This window comes from Cyprinodon variegatus, unplaced genomic scaffold (assembly GCF_000732505.1).
Source record: "Cyprinodon variegatus isolate N-32 unplaced genomic scaffold, C_variegatus-1.0 Scaffold74, whole genome shotgun sequence".
NCBI classification, from domain to species: Eukaryota; Metazoa; Chordata; class Actinopteri; order Cyprinodontiformes; family Cyprinodontidae; genus Cyprinodon; species Cyprinodon variegatus.
In genome coordinates, this window is record NW_015150527.1 from 259,905 (window position 1) to 275,270 (window position 15,366).

General features: G+C 39.8%; 1 protein-coding gene across 5 annotated transcripts in view; it reads left to right on the forward strand.

The window, feature by feature from the left end:
• The window catches only part of LOC107083428 (CREB-binding protein-like), a 46,943-nt gene that overhangs the window by 18,562 nt on the left and 13,015 nt on the right, over positions 1 to 15,366 (forward strand). For 2 of the 5 annotated variants that reach the window (XM_015372629.1, XM_015372631.1), the window contains 15 exons: positions 3,609 to 3,876; positions 4,311 to 4,424; positions 5,048 to 5,302; positions 6,536 to 6,635; positions 6,771 to 6,905; positions 7,061 to 7,178; positions 7,296 to 7,467; positions 7,586 to 7,648; positions 9,350 to 9,462; positions 11,250 to 11,456; positions 11,715 to 12,017; positions 12,292 to 12,471; positions 12,928 to 13,099; positions 14,267 to 14,385; positions 14,478 to 14,717. In XM_015372629.1, coding sequence (XP_015228115.1) covers positions 3,609 to 3,876; positions 4,311 to 4,424; positions 5,048 to 5,302; positions 6,536 to 6,635; positions 6,771 to 6,905; positions 7,061 to 7,178; positions 7,296 to 7,467; positions 7,586 to 7,648; positions 9,350 to 9,462; positions 11,250 to 11,456; positions 11,715 to 12,017; positions 12,292 to 12,471; positions 12,928 to 13,099; positions 14,267 to 14,385; positions 14,478 to 14,717 — 2,559 coding nt within the window. The remainder of the gene's footprint in view (positions 1 to 3,608; positions 3,877 to 4,310; positions 4,425 to 5,047; positions 5,303 to 6,535; positions 6,636 to 6,770; positions 6,906 to 7,060; positions 7,179 to 7,295; positions 7,468 to 7,585; positions 7,649 to 9,349; positions 9,463 to 11,249; positions 11,457 to 11,714; positions 12,018 to 12,291; positions 12,472 to 12,927; positions 13,100 to 14,266; positions 14,386 to 14,477; positions 14,718 to 15,366) is intronic. The other 3 variants (XM_015372630.1, XM_015372632.1, XM_015372633.1) reach the window with 2 other exon arrangements.

A 15,366-nucleotide genomic window follows, 5' to 3' on the forward strand; every position in this document is an offset into this window, starting at 1 on the left:
GAGTATTGTATCCGGATACAACTTTTCAGTATCGATACTTTTGACAACCTTAATTCTGTTTGCTGAAACTAATTATTTTCCATATGTTAAAAAAAGTTTAAATCCTAGGGTATTCATTAAAGCTGTAATCTGTAACTTTTCTTAGTGTACTTATACCTAATGTTTAGTTTGGACCAAGGGTGGGCTTTTTTTTTTGGGCAGGGGGCATTTGAAATGACTTGGACGTCATAGAGCAGAAAATAATGAATTCCTACATACAACATTTCTGTTCTGTATAGTTAAGCTGTTCTAACTCAGAATGTTCAGGAGTTCAAATGCTCATTCAACAAAGGTTTCATGACAGTTGATTTCTAATTTGGAGCCATGTTAGAGAACGCGCTGTAAGCCAGAGGAGAGCCGCACCATGCTGGCAGCAGAGTTGCTAAGCAACAGACGACAGATCAGTTATAATTTCTGCACTTAGTTTATTGATATAGTGGTCTGTTAAGTCCAAAGAGATGACGGTCTTTTCAGTTAGGTCATACAGAGGCTGGTTTATATGGAAGTGGACCAAAAACACCTCAATAACTTTCTCAAAAGTTGTGGACCACAGCTTTAAACACTATGGAAGATTATCCAATAATTGCTTTAGTTTAGCATATGCTTTAGATTCTGAAAGCTCAACGTTGTAGCTGGAGCAAACCACTGAGCAACTACAGAAGCTTAAATGCATCAGTTACTGCCTGTTCAGTTAAGTATGTTATAAAGAAGATAAACAGTGACATTTAACAAGGGAAAGAAAGTTAACAGGATTTACAGAACGTTTACAATACCCCCTGAGCAGTTCCAAAGACCCACAACATGATACTGCTGCCAGAAATAAGCAGGTGCATGAATCTGGGCAGAGAACAAAAAAAACAAAAAAAAAAACATCAATATTTATTAGATCCTCCAATCGCAGAAATAACAGCCTGTAAATGCTTCCAATGAGATTCTGGAATCTGGTTGAAGCTACTTTGGATCCTCCTCCTTAAAAAAAACAAAACAAACAAAAAAACTCTCCAGTTCAGTCAGGTTTGATGCAACCCTCAAGACTTCCAGTACACAGCCCCACAGCATGATGGAACCTCCACTATATTCTACTCTGGGTGCCAGGGCTTCTCTTGGAATGCTGTGCTCTTTTTCAGCCATGCATACCGCTCCTTGTCATGTCTAACTAACTCAGTTTAATTTCATCAGTCCACAGCACCTCATTCCAAAATGAAGCTGGCTGTCCAAATGTGCTTTAGTGTACTGTGTGCAGAAAAGTCTTCTTCTGCATTAATCTCCCATACTGGAGTATTATTGTAAAGGTTCTGTAAATCCTTTTCACTTCTGCAATCATTGTGTTCACCTACTTATATGTTTAACTGAAAATGTTGATCCAAACCATTTCTAAAAGAAAATGAGAATTAACTCGGGTCCCAAAACCTTTTCATACCACTGTAGTTCAGCTTTAGTTCCCAGTGGCAGTATAGGAACAGAGATTTTATTTTAAAAAAATGTATAACGTGACCCAAAAACAGTTGTAACGTTTCATGTAAAAACACTAAACCTTGGTATATTTAACTAAGGCTTAGTTTGAAAAACTAAAATTTGATGTGGTTGGTAAATGTTTTTTTTTTTTTTACAAGTAAAAACCTTCCTTTGTGCTGAAACATCTCAACTTAAAAAAAGACTCCTTTGTAAGCGGTTCCCTTCAAAAGTCAGCTTATCCACCAGTGTCACCAGCAGGCCTTGAAGGTTTGTTTGAGAAACATTGGTAAACAAACTGCATGAAGAGGATAAAGGGATACATCAGGCAGGTCAAGGAGAAAGCTGTAGTGAAATTTCAAAAGAGAATATCTAAAGCTTTATACATCTTAATAAGCTCTGTTCAGTCTTTCAACAAAATAGGGAAATTATATCGTAAACATATAAACCTTACCTAATTAAAAGGCTGGGCATTAATCAGAGAAGCAGCATAGTAGTTCTGGAGGAGCTACTTTGATCTCCAGCTTAGCTGGTGAAATCTGTGGTCTGCATTAGTTCAACAAATCTGACCTAAGTTGCTAACTGTCCCTTTAAAAAATGGAACCGTGTCATATTAACAACTAAAAGTATGTGTCTAATTTAATTCAGGTTTTACTTAGAAAATCTACAAAATCAATTCACATAAGAAAAGGTAAAAATAATTTTTTTAAGACATAGGGAAGTCATATTTAAATGTCAAATAGTTCTGGCTTAAACATGTATTTAAATACACTCTTTATCAGATATCATCCCAAAAGTTAGAACACTTTTATTTAAAAATAAATCCTGTCTTAAAATCTGTGATGTTTTTTTTGTTTTGTTTTTTTGTTGTCTTATGCAGGCCAGTTAGTTATACAGCTTGTACATCTAAATTTGGCAAATCATATATCAACGGCCATCTGTAAAAGCATCTTGATTCATATGTCGCAGAAAATAAGAAATAAGAATCATTCACTTTACCATTGAGTTACATCCCAGTGTTCACAGGGATGGACGTCTGTGTCTTCGGCAGGCGTAGAGCTAACAGAACTGGCAGCGTTGCGAGGCAAGGGCTCAAACACGTATGGCTGTAAGCCTTCTACACCAAACCAAGCTTCTGTCGCCCTGGCGTCCTCTTTCTACAACAACTTTGCCCTCACTTTCCTCCTTTGAATAAAAAATGTATGACTGAGGAGACTCACCCACGACCTCTTGACACATAACTCTCCTCCTCTTGCATGTTTCCGCTGTCCATAGCGTTCCTTGACAGTGTTGTTTCTAAGTCACTGATTTAGTGCTACTTGGTCCCAATGTAACTTCCCATTGGGAACTTAATAGCTCTAAGTTGTTAACTGGTTAGCAAGATGCTTCCGACAAACCGGCCAAATCCAAAATGCTTGCGAACCTTACGCCACAATAATCCTGCCCCCTTGATGAGGACCAATCGCATTCACTTTATTCACTCATGTAAAGTCTTGCACCACTCCGGAGAATTCGGAACTGCAACGGTCAGTTTCCCTACGGCTTTAATGTCGATAGGGTGGGAGGCGATGACTGGCCAAGAAGTATCCCTTTTTTTATTTTCAGGGTTGCAAACCGTATTTCTCTTTGAATTGTTGAAGCCATGTGAAATAGATGAACCCATGAGAACAAGATTAAGCTTTCTGGCCTAAATGCTGATTTTGGAAAACCAGCACCTTCAACACTCCTCCCTCAAAATGCTGCTGTTATTGTGCCATAAATGCACAAGTTAAAAGATTAAGCAGAAATAATTCCCTCTGCTTATAAAATGATATATTATTACAGATATTATAGCTGATCTTAAACATTCAATACTTTGATTTTGAAGACAAGTAATAGGTGACAAGCTGCTAAACAGTCATGTTTTTGTTTCGTTGTTCTGCATTTTCTCCGGTCACTAAACTTTTTAGATTGCAGGAATGATATAGTGGGGAAATGGGCTGATTGTGATACCTTTGTTCTTCTTCATCATAAGTTTGATCCAAGCCTAACTCGTAGTTTCTTCTTTTAGAATGTCAAAAATGAATTTTTCTGTAATTCATGGTAGCGCTGACATTCGTTTGCTTTCCTGTGCTCAGCAGCTCCAGCAGCCGCAGCAGCAGCAGGCAGGGATGCTCCCGCTGGCCAGCAGCGGAGGTGTGGCGGTGCCTTCGGCAGGACCAACAGCTGATCCAGAGAAACGCAAGCTGATCCAGCAGCAGCTGGTCCTGCTGCTTCACGCACACAAGTGCCAGAGGAGAGAGCAGGCTAACGGGGAGGTGAGAAGCTGCGCCCTTCCTCACTGCCGCACGATGAAGAACGTCCTCAACCACATGACCCACTGCCAGGCTGGGAAATCCTGCCAAGGTAGGTTGCTATCAAGCAATGCCAAAATGATATTAATACTGACCAGATGTTACTTGAACTCTTATGTTTCATAAGCTGGTGCCTCCCTGACTCTGGGGTCAACTTTAAGATCAGAATCAAAGTTTTAACAACCAAACAGCTCATCTAAATCTACATCTTTGTGTTTCAGTACCTAAAGCCTGATACATCTCACTTGAAGCTATATTGACGTTTTTTAAAAGGTGTCAAATATTTAGCACAAAATGTATTCATCAGGGGTTTCCTGTCAGATAAGAAGCCTTTACTCTACCCTACCCAAAAGGAAGTTAAGTTTGGTGGGCCAAACCAACAGCCTTTTAGGATGGAGAGTAGTAGCATTTCTCTTTGTTGCTTAATGAATTTATCTTTGTGGTTTGTTAAATAAGGATCTATGTTGGAACTTTTGTTCTTTGCAGTGGCTCACTGCGCATCGTCCAGACAGATCATCTCCCATTGGAAAAACTGCACACGACACGACTGTCCGGTCTGCCTCCCGCTGAAGAATGCGAGCGACAAGCGAACCCAGCAGCGTGAGTTTGACCTAATGTTTCGAACTGCGGTCGTCCACGCAGCAAACACAGGAAGCTTTTGACGGTTCTGTTTTAAAGAGCCAGTTGGCCGGACCTTTAGACCTTTGGCTTTGCTTTGTAAAGATAGAAACAGAGCTTTCAATAGTTACCCGGTATTTGATTTGTAATTATAGAAATGTTAACTCTCTGGTAAATGTTGGTGTAATGTTTTCAGTCACTAGTTTCCCTGCACTTGATTAATCACAGTAGTTGGATAAACTTTCCTCATTTTCTTTCCATTCTTCAGTCAGCGTCCTTCCAGTGTTTATCTCTCTCTCCTTGGCTTGCTTATTGGAGAACATGATGTATTATGTTCTTGCATAAAGAGCCACTTTATATTTTCTGCTTACTTTCTGTTTTCTAGAGTTGAAGTTTATAACCTTTTCATCCATCGAAAGTTTGAAAATTCTCTATTGGTTTTGTTTTTGCAGTTTTCTGATTGTACATTTTTTGAATCTTAACAATCGAGGATGTAAAGTCCAAACTTTGTTACAGTTCGGAAAATTTCAACACATATAAGTGTCTCTTGTTTATTTTTACAAAATTTGAGCTAAAGTTATTTTCATTTTTATTCCTTACCACAGCTCTGCTGAGTTCCCCAAACACCGGCCTCCAGAACCCCATGTCCTCTGTTGGCATGGGTCAGCCCAGCGCACCCACCATCAATACCTCAACTCCCATAGACCCCAGCTCCATGCAGAGAGCCTACGCAGCACTCGGTTTGCCCTACAGCAGCCAGGCGGCTGGACAGGCTACAGCTCAGCAGGCCCCAGGACAAACAGGAGCCCAGAACTCCCAGACCCAGCTTGCTCAGCAGATGAGACCCATCAGCACTATCGGTAATATCCACCTGCCGTGTTCTATTTGGAAATAGATCACAAACACAATTTTGTGCATTTTTTGTGCATATGCTTTTTTTTTTTTTTTTTTGCATAATCTGACTTCTTGTTAACTGCTTTAAGTAAAAACTATAATGGTATGTGTGTTTTCTATTTTCTGGAAAAACTGGTTTATTTTTATTTGTAGAAAAGTAGTTTTATGAAAATAAAATATACATATTCATCAGCATCAACCTGTGCTTACTACGGGTTATTTTATCGCCTTAAACCGTCATTTCCTCTTGGCTATTATGGGAGACGTGTATTTGTGTTAAGTTGATCAAACTTTGGAAAATTACAGCAGGACTACTTTACTTTTATAAATTGGATTACAGGCCAATAATTTCCATCTTTTTAATATTTAGCATACCACATAATAAAGTTCATTACATGATAATATGGCACCACTTTTCCAGAATCGTTTCGAAATTAGAATGATTTCCAATTGTATAAACTGATTTAATATCAACTGTTATTATTAGATCATTAATAATGGATTTTAACCATTTAGAAAAAGGTCTGTTATTGATCATTATTGATTAATTTCACTAGAGGTTATGTCACACTATGTGTGAGAGAGGGGTGTGTCTGTTACACAGCTCTCCGGGTGAAGTGGATTTCACCAATACCTTAAAAGAAGAATAAAGAGGCTACAGATTAAACGTTCTCCCACTGATAGCTGATATGTAATGATTAGTAATTCAATTAGCACTACTGACTTAACTACTTGTTTGTGTATTTTCTGAATTCTAAGTACTTTCTTATGTAAAATGTAATTTTTGTAAACATTTTCAATTAAACATATTGGAACTGAATCTCATCATTAGCTGCTGACTAACATGTTTAAGTTGAGTAGCAGCATAAATCAAAAGGTATTTTTATAGAAAATTAGATAGAAACGTTGATGGGGATTACCTACATTAATATGCTGCTATCATTTTCATTTATCGTGATCAGATTATGTTCAGCAAAATGCATAATCACAACAGGCCAAGTACCAATAGATTTTTGAGTCAAGTTCTTTTAATATTTAGAATTTTATATAGGTTTGATAATGCTGTGCAAAATCAGTGCTATAATGAAATATGACACATAAACTGAAAGTGACAAACTATTCCCTTTTAAGATCTACAAAATAATGTTTGGAGCTTGATCTTTGAAGGCTGCTTTCTTTGCCAATATGTTTGTAACCAGGTAACCAGATGCCTCTTGGAGGCGGGACAATGGGTGGGACTGCGTCAGAACAGACCAATCTGCACACTGACTCCCTTTCCAACACGCTCAACACTAACAAGTCAGTCTCTGCTTCCTTCAGTAGAACCATAAAACACATTTTTATGTTCTAAGGACATATATTGATAATCATTTTATTCAAGGAAGTGGTATATTTGTAACTTCTAACCTTTTTTCCTCCCTGTTCCACCCTCAGTCAGCTGCTGTCAGACGGCTCTGTGGGCCAGATGGGAAGCCTGCCCACAGCAGCACCCGTCTCTTCCACAGGCGCCAGGAAGGCCTGGCATGAGCATGTCACTCAGGACCTGCGCAATCACCTCGTTCACAAACTGTAAGTGTTAGCCATGAGTTTAGAGAGGTAACTGCTGCCCTTTGGCTGTTCCAATTAAGTGAAAAAACCTTTTGGCTAGTTTGTTCCTTTTTTTTTTTTTCTCAGAATGCTTTGGTACAAACCATCTCTTTAAATGTTGCTGTTTAATGTTGCAGAGTACAAGCCATATTCCCTACCCCTGACCCGGCTGCTTTAAAGGACAGGCGAATGGAAAATCTGGTCGCCTATGCGAGAAAAGTCGAGGGAGACATGTATGAGTCGGCGAACAGCCGGGTAAGATGGCCTTTTCAGTGCCTGACTTAAATGATGCACTATCAGTTGAAATATACGCTGTGAGATTTTTTGGGTTTTTTTGCTCAAATGATCAACATTGCAATCTTTTTCTTTCAGGATGAGTATTACCACTTCCTGGCTGAGAAGATTTACAAAATCCAGAAGGAACTTGAGGAGAAGAGACGTTCAAGGCTGCAGAAGCAGATCATCAACCAGCCACCTATGACTGCCCAGGCGACGCAGCAGCCTGGCCTCACGCAGCCCAACGCCTTGGGTCCACGGCCACAGAGTGAGTACAACTCAGGATGACGTCACTCAGACTGCAGGAAGTTATGCCCACTTTTGGTGCTTTTACAGTCCCACCTGTTGGTGAAGTGATTTGATGAATCCTTCTTTTTGTTTCATAGATGGACCCGTTTCTCTACCAAACATACCAAATCAGATCATGAATCGCATTCAGGTTCCTCCAGGTACAGATTTCATCTTAATGTTGTTAATGTTCAAATAAGATTAAGTTGTCAACTCAGACCACAGACCTCTATTTAGTCACTGGATTGCTGATAGCCGTTGGTAGTACACGGTGCTGTGAAGTCACAAGCTGCTTTATGGTACTCCCTGGTTAGACCGGCTGGAATGTAAACCATACGCGCACTACTGCATCGAACAATGAAGATGTTTTTATTTTTAGGAGGGCTTAAATAAATTTTAAAATAAAGATAAATTCATCACTTTGACACACACTTTCTGTTTCATAGAATCTGAAGATCTTTGTCATTTATGGTATGAAAAAAAAAATAGCCACATCACATTGCATTGTCAGTATGAAGTCCATGAAATCTTTTAATCATGTAATATGACATATACAAATCCATTACAGCAAAATCAATGTGTTAATGGAGCATAATAATACTGTAGTCTGTTATGAAGAATATTACACTGTGATGATGTGCCAAAAGTGCTAAATTGATTGATTACACTGTTCTGTTAATTGCATTACATCACCGTTTTTATGGCACCACTCAGTGAAAGTGGGGAGTACCAAGATGGCGGCAGGTGACTTCAGTTTTTTTCGGTCTATCAGCAATACAGTGAATAAATGGAGATCAGGGACTCCGACAATGAATGTGGGGGAAAAAGTTGTCATTAAAATTACAAATGTCTCATAATGGGAGAATAATTACACTCTGGCTTTATCCCACAAGCGTGAGAACATTCCATCTTTTGTTTGTTTTTTTTAAGATAGGCACTACGTCTGTTAGCACTGACGACACTAACAAATGTCCACTATTGAGAGGATAAACAACAGTGAGAATATGGGTCAAACACTTAAGGGTTTGGAAAACCTTATTTCAGCACTTTTGGGGGGGAGGTTCTCACAATCAAGATAAGTTGAACATTCATAAGAGATGTTTACCTAGAATACCTGAAGGTAGGGATGGAACGGTTTATGAAAACCGTCTGAACCGTTAGGTTCGACTGTCTCCGTTCGATTCGCGTGTGTTGCGTTCGGTTCATGCTGCTCCTTTTTCTCATAGGCGAAGCATGTACACTCCAGAGCAGAAGGTGGTGGTACTGCGACCAAAGCCAACCACCAGTAGTAAACAAGAGGAAGAAGCGAAGCAGCGTAGCCGTGTGTAGCAGAAAAAAAATCAGTTGTTGTGGAGTTTTGTCTGGGTATGCCGAGTGGGAAAAAACAGGAGTTGGAAGACGCGCCAGCAGCACTTTATAGGTCTGCTGTATGGGACCACTTTGCATTTAGAGTGACCTACGATGACGGTGGAAAGAAAGTTGTGGATAAAAACAGTGTGCCAGCATTGTGCAACACGTTTTGTTTATGCTAACAGCAACACGACCAACATGTCAGGCTAACAATCAACATATTCCGAACCGAAAACCGTGACCACGAAACCGTGAACCGAACCGTGGATTTTGTGAACCGTTCCACCCCTACCTGAAGGTATGGAGAAACTTGAGCCGCATGCTGTTGAACTGAATAGACTGAACGTGTTTGAAGTCACTTTGGGGTTTAAGTTTGCACATTTAGCTAAATAAGGAACAAATGTATGAACTTCCTCTGCCATGTTGACCTTTTGTGCTGATGTAGTTTTTTTCTCTGGCTGAATGGTTCGCTTGCCTTTTTTTTTTTTTTTTTTTTCCTGGGGGGTATACAGGTATGAACCAGTTCAACCACATGGCTATGTCCAACGCCCAGTCGTCAATGGGACCCCGAGCAGCTTCTCCTATGAACCACCCACAGCAAATGAACATGAGCTCTGTTCCCCCGGTAAGAACTTCACAGAGGAAATATTTTTCCTTTTCTTTTTCTGAATTTTAGTTTCTTGAACCAAATCTTTATATGAGACCAGTAGTTTAACCTCTTAAGCCCCCCGGGGCTATTTTCTTGAAAAGGAATATTCTTACTTAGCCTAAACGGCTAGTATTGTTATCAAGCAACATAAAGGACATGCATTGAAAAATTAAAAGTGTAAAAAAAAAATCACTTTTCCTGTAACGAAGGAAATAAACATAATAAGCTGTAACTAGAACATCTTGTTTACATATGTAGCAAGTTTGGTGTTTAGATTGGAAAACTATCCATGTGAACCTTTAATATGCCATTTTGGAACAGTTTGGCACAAATGCTGAAATTTAAAATTTGGAATAATGTTAAATATTTGGTTATAAAAATACAGTTTTCATCCCAAAAATTTTTTTTTCATTACTCTTTATTTACGCACTGTAATTACACAATATACATATAAATCTATGTTGGGGGAAAAAAATGCATGAAGACGCAGGGCGAAGCTAAATAACTGTTTGTCCAATCAGGGAGCTTCATACCTTTTTGGAAAGCTTGCTTTCCCCAGTATGAGATGGAAGGAAGCCCCGGCAAAACACAAGCGAGAGTAGCAAAAAGATTTTTGATTGACACAGGATAACGGATTCCAAATATGGGCATGTTGTAGTACTGTAATACAGAGAGCAAAGGTAGCTTTTAGCTAAATAATAAGCTACTGGTTAGATATATTTAGGAAAATTGACTTTTATTGGGATGAAAATATAATTTGATTACAGCAAAGGAAGGACAGGTTATTTGCTTTGGTTTGCTGGTACTTTTGGAGGACGTGTTTGAGTTTCGCGAAAGCGCTTGGCTTCAGCTGATTCAGTGTCTTTGGATTTCATTAGAAATACATAATTCAGCACCGCTAGGTGTGTTGAAACCAGTTCCACCAAAATCCAAACTTGGGTCATAAATTGCATTTTGGCACTGTGTTGGAGCTATGGTTGGTGAATATTAGAATGAAGTAGAAAGTCTTTTAGAGGCTTTTAGAGACGTGAACATATAAGTGTGTGTCAGTATTCAGCTACAAGCTTATAATGTTTGTAAAATAGCTCCAGCCCCCTAGGAAGGGGGCGCTTAGGCTTAAGGGGTTAACTAAAAAAATGAGCTATGAGAGGTAAACCAGTTGGTTAGTATTGCTATCTTTAAACATTTTTATTTTTTTTGGTCATTGTTCAGTTAAATGATTTTTTTTTTATAAATGTACATAAGAAAAAAGAAAAAAAGATGTGAATTACACCGAAAGTAATAGGGATCATAATACTAATATTGCCTCCTCTTTTAACATTGGATATCATGAAAACATTTAATTTATAATAGTATTCTTCCTTCCAGAGTCGTACACTTCTGCACGACTTATTCCATTATGTGAAATAATTCTTGTTTGACTCTTCAGTTAGCTTTAGCAGTACTTATAGCATTTCCAACACATTTTAAATACAAATTATAAACAAAACAAGGAATCTTTCTTAGACTTTTTTTTTTCTTGTTTTTTTTTTAAATAACATATTTGTTGTTTCTTAATCCTTACTTTTATGTTTTACTTCCATTTGTTTTTGTTGTTTGGGTTTTTATAACTAATTTGCTTTTCTGTACTAATCTTAAAGAAGTGTAATACAAACAAAGGGTTTATTAGTTTATATTTCATGCAACATTGATGACACCCAATTTTGATCCCACTTTATTGATGTATTCTGTGCTCCTAATATTCTTCTTTTCCTATCCTGTAGGTGGGGATGTCTCCCTCTAGGATGCCCCAGGCACAGAGCCTGATGCCTGGACACGGCAACATGGTGGGCCAGACACCCAATCAGGGGCAGTTCCTGCCTCAGACCCAGTTCACACCTGGATCTGGTGCCGTTTCTGTGTCCAGTGCCATGAATGTTACAGTTGGTCCTGGCATGGGCCAGCCGCAGGCGCAGGCTCCTGTCACCCAGGTGAGCCATCAGGGGTGTGGAGCTGTAGTTAACTAAGCTGCAGGACTGATCTCAAGACTAATGTGACATTTTAACCTTTTCTAAAGGTGTCATTCTAATTTAAATTTATTCTCAGAGAAGGGAAATATTTAATTAACCATTTTGCCTTTGTTTAATCGATCCTACCGATCACATTATGTACTCTAAACCCTGTATTGTTTGTGGTGTCTGCTGTTTAATATTTCGTTTGTCCGCCTGCTCTGTGTCCTTTTTCTCCAGCAACAGCAACAGAGCGCTAACCTCCCCATGAATACTCTGGGGCCCCCGCTGGGCCCTCAGCTAGCCTCCTCCCAAACCCCCTTGCACTCCACGCCTCCACCCACTGCTTCTTCAGCCTCCACGGCTGGGGTGGCCACTAACCTGCCACACCCCCAGTCCTCCAGCCGCAGCTCCACCCCCACCCTCCCCGTCCCGGCCCCAGCCCAGGGGGCCACCCCACCCTGCCCCTCTCAGCCCCAACCCCAGCCGGAGCCCCCTGCAGCCGCACAGACGCAGCCCCTGACTCAGCCCCCTACCACGCCGGTGAGACTCGAGTCCCTCCGCATGCCGACAAACTGTCCCCTCCCCCCCTTCCTCTCCCCATCCCATTCACATCCACCTGTCTGATAACTGCCTCCTCACCACCGTCTGTACCACCACCCCACGTGTTATACTAAGAGATCAATGTTAAACACAGGGTGCTTGTTTGTGTCATTAGCTGCAGCCCTGCATGCAGAAAAGTTTAGGGGGGGGTGACACTGTTTTCTTATTTAACCTTCAGTTATCGTTATCCTCCTTATTTTTCTTTTTACTTCAGCTCTCCCAACCAGGGGCCAGTTTGGATAACAGAGTTCCCACACCTGCCTCTGCCGCCAGCGCCGACCTGCACTCGCAGCACGTCGGAGCCGACCTGCCTGCCCAGGAGATCAAAGCGGAAACACAAACTGACCAACAGGAGTTTGAAGCTGCTGGTGGGAAAATTGAACCCAAGACGGAGGTGGGTTTGATTAACAAGTTTGATCCAGTAAATATGAGGGCTGCTTTTTACTTTTCCCTCATTAATCTTTGCTAAATGGAAATGAAGAATTGTTCTTCAGATTTGCACTTTGGCCCCAGAGATGTTTAGCTTAGACACTTGGCTGCAGAGAAAACTGTAATAAACCATATTTTTCCTTTTCTTCTTTCTCTCCTCCATTACATCTCCAATCACACGTTTACAACTTTATTGGGTGTGGTCAACTCAGGTCCCAAACATGCCATATATATTATAGGGCTGCAGAGTTTTAATGTCGGGCAACTCAAAATAACCCATCAATTACCACATAGTATACATTAAATAATAATGTAGGCATTTTTTGCACATTTCTTTATGACTTATTAAACCTGCTTTACCGACGATCCGGTGAATTTTTTATGTCATGGCCTAATGAGATCACTATTTTCTTATCTACAGGGTGAGAACGACTCCAACTCTGGCGGGGTGAAGAAGGAGGAGTTGGAGGAAAAGCCAGAACCAATGGAGGTGGAGGAGAAAAAGCCGGAAATGAAGACAGAACCCAAAGAAGAGGAGGACAACGGAAGCAATGGCACAACCTCCTCATCTCCCTCTCAGTCACGGAGGAAAAGTGAGTCTGAGGCTAACAGATCTTGGAGGATACCACTGTACCTCATAAAACCAACCGTAGTGATTAAAATATCAGGATCAGCAGATATCCAAAATCCAGTATTTGTAAGAAGTGAACGGTGGGTGCATCCCTCGTTCAGATAGAAGTAATGAATTTAAAAATGTATGCTGCTTTTGGATAACTAACTCCTCTACGGTCTTTATTACACAAGAACTTCGATCGATTCTATCAATTTATTGCCTGTAATCCCATTATGCACCAATTTTTACTTTATATCCTTTTTTTTCTAATATTGGGCCATCCTTCATTTTCAATATATTCACTTAAAAACGTTAAATGCACCCAGCACTGGTTCAACCAGTGGTTGTTTCAGCAAGCAAGTTCCATTACAGCTTTTTCAGGTCTGATATAATCGTATTGCAGCTTTAATTTTGTACTCTTTTGAACCGCTATAATCGCAGGTCAAATAATACATACATTGATTACTTTTTTAGTAGTGTGGCATATAGAGGTGTGATCAAATGGTATTATTTTAAGAGATGGCAATAGCCAACAATGAGTATGATATAAACTAACCCCTTTATTAGTAACCAATGAGTTAAATGAACTTAAGGAGACAGAAGGGAAGTGTTTTAGTCAGGATGCTAACAGCGTAGATTTTAGATCAAGGCTGATCTGTACAAATATTAATTCTCTGCCTGATATCTGACGATGTTCCCATCCAATATTTTCATTATGAATACTGGATTTGGACAATCCAAGTTTCAACAATCCCATGTTTACATTGAGGTCGTAAGATCTCATTATTACAACTCCTCAATGGTTTGGAGGTTCTTTTATAGCAGGGAAGGCTAGAAAAGACCATTTGATGTGCTTCATTCAAGCTCCTGACTCAAATGCTGAAAACATGATCATCTCAAATCATTTAATCATCTTGGATTCCTCTTTAATTGAATCTGAATTTGATAAGATTAGTTTAAAAATGAACAGCATTGTTTGTTACCTTTTAGCAGTATGTGACAGTCATTAACAGAGTCACAGTTAGGATACATGTTATTCCACACACGTCCACACACTAGTTATATCCCTCATTATGTTCCAAGCCTCCACGGTTTAACCCGCCTGTTTTCTGTAAAACTCAGCGTCTCCTTGTGGTTTGTTTTGCAGTATTCAAGCCTGAGGAGTTGCGGCAGGCTCTGATGCCGACTCTGGAGTCTCTGTACAGGCAGGACCCGGAATCGTTGCCGTTCAGACAGCCTGTAGACCCCATGCTCCTTGGTATCCCTGTATGTACAACAAAGTCTCCCTACAGAACTTAAACCATGTCTGATTGGAAAGACATGCCCTTTATTTTAACTTCTGTTTTCATATCCCCTAGGATTACTTCGATATAGTTAAGAACCCCATAGATCTGTCCACAATAAAGCGTAAGCTGGACACCGGACAGTACCAAGAGCCTTGGCAGTACGTGGACGACGTGTGGCTGATGTTTAACAACGCCTGGCTTTACAATCGCAAGACATCCAGAGTCTACAAGTACTGCTCTAAGCTGGCAGAGGTTTTCGAGTCGGAGATTGACCCCGTCATGCAGGGTCTGGGCTACTGCTGCGGGAGGAAGGTAAGATTGAGACGCTTGAAAAATAAGGAATCATCTAACTTCATTTTTACAGCTTTGATTTGCACGTAAATGACGTCATTTCATTACAGATGATGTTTCTGACCCCGATATATTAATGTCTAAAGAACCCCCTTTACTGAGCTAATCCACTGCAAGATTTCTGACTTTTCTTCTTATTTACAGAAAACTGCAGTCAGGTTAGAACTAGGGCTGTAAATGCCGATTATTTTGCAAATTGATTATATTTTCAATGAATAATTCGATAATTTCGATTGATACTTTGATAGCCAAAGATTCCTTTAAGAAGATCTTTTACGAAGTTAAACCAGGTGAAACTAAAACTTTCCTACTTGAGGAGTACTGGATGTTAGAGAGATGAAAAAGTTTTTATCTAAATGTAAAATGTTTACTTTTTATTTATTTATATATTTTTTTATACAGTTTTGGTATAGTTACTGCTGTAAGTGGGTTGCTCTGTCAGCTAAAGGCGTGTTTTAGAGTCTGTACACTCCAGTTAATGATTAATCGATTACTAAATTAGTTGATTATTTTAATGATCGTTTAATCTTATTGTTTCAGCCCTAGTTAGAACACGTCAACAATAAACTAAGATGCAAGAAGTAGGTGTGTTTCCATCAGCTTTTTCTAA